Genomic DNA, 6,251 nt, shown 5'->3' on the forward strand with positions numbered 1-6,251 from the left:
AGCAGATGCTGAGTGCAGCCCCACGGTCACAGTGCTGGATGTTTCGGCGTGGACGAGCTGATGTAGCTGATCTGTGCTCAGAGGCGCCACCTACTGACACACACACACACACACACACACACACACACACACACACACACACACACACACACACACACACACACACACACACACACACACACACAGTCACACAGCTCCAGCTCAGTGGTTAATGCACACAGTCAAGACACTGTGCAAAATTAGATTTGAATCCACTGAGAGAAAAATGCTGACTCCTCATAACTGCACCAAGAGAGTGTGAATCAGGACATAATGTAAATGTTTAAATTAGAGGAAATAATTTGTAACTGGAGCGAAAATTGCAACGTTTGAGCAAGTATGACTCAAAATCAGCAACAGTGCAGAAATGTAATCAATGATGGAGGAAGAAAAAGACTGGGAATTAAAGTGTGAAACCTGGGAAATCCACTAATCGATTAGAAATGAGCTCTTTGACAGGATGAGACAACAGGACTGAAATGACAGACATCTGCCTCTGTAATGGGCTGCTGCGCTCTAACCAGTACCCCCCACCACCACCCCCCACCCCCACCCCTCCAGAGGAGGATGGAGCTGTCAATCATCATGGAGTTTCCACTGCACCTGATTGAGTTCAGCTGTTGACAACAAACCGGGGATGACTTGATGTCATGCGGCTAAGGGACCACGAGGGCGGCGGCCAGATGTTCGGGGAGCTCAGCGAGCATCTGTCCTGCACAGTCACATATTACACACACACACGTGGGAGTGGACGGCAAAACAAAGCATCAAGTTTATTCATTCATTCAGTCCTTAGGTGTGTGTCCACAGGCACAACCGGCCAAACATGTCACCCAGATTACACAACAGAAGAATAATAATAATGCGCTCCGATGATAGCCTATTTCATGTATTCCCTATCAAGGAAGTAGATTGTCTTTATTCTTCACAGTTCTTTGGTCAGAAACATTTTGAAGGGACAGTTTGTGTAATGTGATGTGGGGTTGTGTGAGGTAATGATTTATCGTGTTACCTGCAGTATATTTGGATCAGCACGTTGTCAGTTATGAGGCACTGGAAGAGCAGGAAAGACAGAGAAATATATCATTTAGACACTTCTGAAAATACCCACAGAAACAAATCCAAAATCTGAATAAATGTTTAATTCATGCCAAAAACTTTTATCTTCCTGAAAATGACACTTTGCTTTGGCATTACATTTTTCTCAGCCACTTAACTACAAGGAGTACACCTGCAGTGTGCAGTGTATTACACAGCAGCTGGGGGTCAAAAAGAACTTCACTTTCTTTTGACAGGAAGATAAATGTCTTAAAATAGTGCCTGCATTCAGACAGATATTGGATATAGGTTTCAGTGGGCGTCTAAAACACAATATTTCTAGTGTCCCCATGCATAGCAACACACACCTCTGCAGATCCATATTTACTGCAGGTAACACACTGACTGTGCAGGACTATAACACAACCCCCATGTCACAAAATCCAAAATCATCCTTTTAAAGACTTTTACAGCCGATACAACACAGACACACAGACAGTGGTCATATGGAAACAGAATAAATGAAAAAATAAAATAAAATAATAATCATAAAGGTTCCCAAAAGATCAAAGTGGAGTCTCTGACATGAGGTAAACTTAGCATGAGTCCACTTTGAAACAATCACCTTCAGACATCCTGACACACCCCAGAATAATACAACAGTCTCACAGCTCAGCCTCAATGTGCTGCAGGTAAATACAAAGTTATTTATAATCATCAGTTTAAAAAACACCAACAACAACAAAAAAAACAGGCACAAATAGAGTGAGTGACAGCAGCCAATCAGGGCTTCTCCAGCAGATCGACAGCAGAGTGTTTGGGTGTGGTGACGCCTCTCCTTGAGCACATGTCCTGTGTTTACACTCCTTGTTAAAGCCTTCAGTGTTTTACTGTCATGATGCCTGAGCTGTTAAACTTGCCTGGTGGTGCTGAGTCCTTCTTCTGCCCACCCATAATCCTGCTACCTTGTTTGCTTTACACACGGACTGTTTATGCAAATGGGGATTTGGCTCAGAGTCCTGGCCACAAGTTCTTCAGTAGAGCCGACAACTGTCAGGCTGATGACAGAGAGTAAGTACATGTGTATATAAGTGTAGCTATGTATATATGTACATATTTTTTATTTCTTTATTTTTTTTATTATTATTTCACATTTGTTTTATTTTACTCATTTATGTAACATTCTAATCGTACAAGAGGACAATGGGTCTGTGGATGGGGGGGTTTCATTTAAGTTTGTAAAATGTTATAAAAGAAAATAAAAGAAATTGTATTTTATTATGCTCTAGATGCCTGTGACTTGCATTTGATAAATAAAATATATAAAAAAAAGGTGAGAGGCAATGCCATGAAATTCTAATTCTTCAGAAAAAAGTTGTAGCAATGAGTAAGTTAATAAGTCAGCGCTTAGATTTTAATTAAGGCCACTTGATGTGTCTATAAAGGATCGACATCTGCTGGGAGATGATGATCCATTCACAGGAAATGACTCTGTGTTTTGTCTCTGTGGCTTCAGTGGTTTATCCTTCCGTAGTTGTTATTGCTTCTGTCGTCGTCAATGGCTTTATCGAGCCAGTCTCTCTCCTGTTCTGACTCAGAGTCACTGGCTTCGCTCGCATTGGCCGCCAGAAGGCGAGAGTAGTTGATCCTGCGCTGCTGTGGGGCCTTCCACTGGAGCAGCAGCAGACACACACACCACACCATCAGACCCACCGCCACTCCTCTGAACAGCCACGCCAGGCCGAAGCTCTGCGCCACGAACCCCCCGGCGAAGCTCCCCAGCCCGCTGCCCAGGTGCAGAGAGAGCGCCGTGTACACCCTCTTCACGCTCCTCTCCACCTCGTGCGTGGCCACGTCCTCACACTGGACCTTCACGGCCCACCAGAGGGCGCCGCTGCTGAAACAGGTGAAGGTCTGAGCCAGCAGAGCGGCCCACGGTCCCCAGAGGAAGGAGTAATAGAGGCACTGCAGACTCAGACTCACGGCCCCCACAGCCAGGAGCTTTCCAGCGCCGAGGAGTTTGGACAGCCGGCCGGCCAGCAGGGGGAAGGCCGCCTGAGAGAGCAGAGCCAGGGCCAAGCTCAACCCCATGTGCAGCTCATCGCCGCCGTGATCCTGTATCTGCCACAGGAGGAAGTTATCCACGGCCGAGCAGGCCACCCCGACCAGCAGGGTGGTGATGGCGCAGAGCAGGGCGCGGGGCGAGGCGCGCACCAGCCGCAGGGCCTTCAGGAGCCCGTTGGCCCGGTCTCGCTTCCTGTTGAGGTAGAGCGGGAGGCCGTTGGCTGCGGGCAGCACCAGACCCGTCAGGCCGGCGTAGCAGTAGAAGTGCACGGCGCTCCTGGGGATCTGACCGGGTATCAGACAGTTCAGATGGCTGACCAGCAGCCCGGCGCCGCCAACGCCACACGCTGCTCCCACTAAACCCCACACCCCCGTGCTGCTGTAACGGTCCGACGCATCTGCAAAGTCTAGATACTCATACAAGCCGTCGTCTGCCGTCCACTCCAGAGGGGCCGACGCAAACTCCCACACCGACACTATGATGAGGATCATGAAGAAGAGCTGGTGCTGGGGGTCCATGGCCTTCAGGCTGCCCAGAAAGCTGCTCTCCTCCTCCTCCTCCTCCTCCGTCGTCTTTCCTCCTTTCTCCTTGACGTCTGACCTCTTCTTCCTATCCGCAGCTGCAGATGTGCTGGAGGCAGTGACCACATCTGGGCTGCTGATCGATGGCTCTTGAAGACTGCTGTTGACCACAACAGAGGAGTTCTCCTGCGACAGCTGAGGAGGGGATTTACCATCATCATGCAGATGAACCGACTGGTTACTTGTTGTAACAGGAGCAGATTGGTTATGAGTGAGTGTGTTTGCATCAACAGTGACACCGGGCGGAGAAACAAGATCTTTTGGGCGAGTTCCAGTCGATAGAGCTGGAGGTTGAACGCTGCTCGTGAGCGGGCCGTCACCAAGGCTCTGGTTGGTCCTGCCACAGCTGCCGCTCTGTGTCTGCACATCTGTCGGCGGGATGAGCAGCACGAGCAGAGCGACTGCCGCCGAACACACGACAGAGCTGACTATCACCACTCGCCTCTTGTTGTAGCGCTTGGAGAGCAGGCTCGCCACGGGGCTCCACACCAGGGTGATCAGGCTCTTGGCTCCCATGACGACGCCCGTCATGGCGGGAGTCAGGCCCAGCTGTCTGAGGTACAGGGTGAGGAAGGGGAGCAGGCAGGCTCTGGTGCAGCAGTACAGGAAGTTGAAGGTGGAGGAGAGAGCGAGGGCACGGCTGATGTCGATCTGCTTGTTCGTCTTCATGGTTGCCTTCGGCGAGAGCTTTCACATGGAGCAGCGAGCTGAGAGACAAACAGAGGGAATGTGAAATATTTAACAGATAAGAATAATCACTGCTGATTCTCTCTGTGCCGCTCATTCTGTAAGGTATTACTGAGGCTATCATTATTGCCATTATTAATTGACATATCATTTGTTTTTCTGTTGATGATTAAGGAAATATCAAGAAAAAAAAATCATCACTATGCTCAATCTAAAGTGACTCTATATCATTGGTTCATAAAAGATTTCAGGGGGTCCACAGAGCTTTGTCTGTTCTGAGGTTGTGAGGTTATTAAAATTATATTTGTGCATATTGAAATTTTAAAATCCCAATACCACACCCAACTGGATAATCAAAATCATGTATAAACAAAGACAATAGGAACAAAAACCTACAACCTACCTGCTTATAGGGACGTGATAACAATTATGACACAACCAAGGAAAATGGACAGAAAAGATAGGATAAAATTAAAACTAAATAAGATAGAACAAAATCAGATTCATCAGAGAAGGCTGGCTTGTCTTCGACAAAAGCAGGGGGGCTTCAAGGAAAAAAGGTTGGAAACAATTGCTCTATATAACTCTAAGGTCTAATGTCTTGCTTTAAAAATAAATAAAGATAAAATAATATGACAAATAAAGGCAGTAGGTTAAAATCTTTCTTTCTTTCTTTTAAATTGATCTCACTGAGACCTGTTTTTCTTGTTTGAAAAGTATCAATGAACAGACCAAACAGCACATGGCAGTTGCTCTGTGTATATTTTATCATATTATGACTTGCATAATGAAATTATAATCATGTTATAAAGATAAATGAATCTTTAAATTACTTTTTTAATTGAATTCATTGGTAAATATAGAACACAGCTGGTTAAATAGGGTAACATTCAACTAAATGGAATAAACGGAGGCGTTGTGGTCTCAGTGGATCCAGGTCAGTGTTTTCTGTTTGACTCGCACTGCATCCTGTTTACAGCTGAACTCTTCTCCTGTGTCTTTTACTGTGACAGAGATAAACCATCTGATTTATCACAACAGATTAGATTAATATCCTGGCGCAGAGGCACGTGGAACCAACACGGAAATTAAATGAGGGTGTAGGGTGACAACTGCTTTTATTAGGCTACAGTGTAGTTTTCTGTGTTTATTTAGGCTAGCAATAAAAAAAAAAAAAGGAAAAAAAGGCGGAATACATCCAGACGTTGTTTCGCTCATTAATAACACCTGTTGGACTGGACGCACCTGTCCTCAGCAGGTTATCTAGATGTGGAGCACTGTTAGTCCACGTCACAACTTTGTTAGGATAAAAATTAAAAGTTTAAACACTCACCTTCAAACTTCTGTCGACACAAACACAGGCGCACTCTTCATTAAGCGGTATTAAGCTTCACTTTTCCATCCCTGCGGTCAGGACAGCGGTACGTCCACGGCTCGGTGTGAAGCGGAGGACACCTGCTTCAGTCTGGAAGTTGCTTCAACTGCTCCTGTCGGAACAGTTTACACCTGGCCCGGTTACCATGACTACAGCGCCCCCCAGCGGTGTGGATGCTCCAGGCAGAGGTGCAGAGGAGCATGACTCTCACACACTTGGAGTTTATTTAAATAAGTTTACAGTAGTTTATTGCCACAATTTTAAATTTAAAGTAAGGTGGCTATTTACCTGCTCAGTATTTGTATTTTCCAGCTAAGCTGCTAATGCTTTCTGTAGGTCTACATAGTGTAGGCTAGTAATGGTCACCAGGTAGTAAATGTATCTTTCTTTTTTTGTCATTATGGCCTCATGCAGCTGTAGACCGAAGGATGGTGTGAACAGAGTTCGTAGAAAACCACACCAATGA

The 6,251-nt window shown here is 46.1% G+C and overlaps 1 protein-coding gene across 1 annotated transcript; it reads right to left on the reverse strand.

Moving 5' to 3' along the window:
• Positions 1 to 2,477: 2,477 nt before the first annotated feature.
• mfsd6l (major facilitator superfamily domain containing 6-like) lies at positions 2,478 to 5,874 on the reverse strand. Its single transcript, XM_083977186.1, has 2 exons — positions 5,744 to 5,874; positions 2,478 to 4,430 (listed from the first exon to the last, which is right to left on the reverse strand). The coding sequence occupies exon 2, from the start codon at positions 4,390 to 4,392 to the stop codon at positions 2,590 to 2,592; it is 1,803 nt and encodes a 600-aa protein (XP_083833312.1). The 5' UTR covers positions 4,393 to 4,430; positions 5,744 to 5,874; the 3' UTR covers positions 2,478 to 2,589.
• Between the last annotated feature and the right edge of the window lie 377 nt (positions 5,875 to 6,251).

The sequence above is a fragment of the Trachurus trachurus genome, assembly GCF_905171665.1.
Source record: "Trachurus trachurus genome assembly, chromosome: 8".
Taxonomy (NCBI): Eukaryota; Metazoa; Chordata; class Actinopteri; order Carangiformes; family Carangidae; genus Trachurus; species Trachurus trachurus.

What these genes read in the sequence shown, in the direction of transcription:
- mfsd6l (XM_083977186.1), bottom strand. Translation starts at nt 4,392, where the DNA reads ATGAAGACGAACAAGCAGATCGACATCAGCCGTGCCCTCGCTCTCTCC.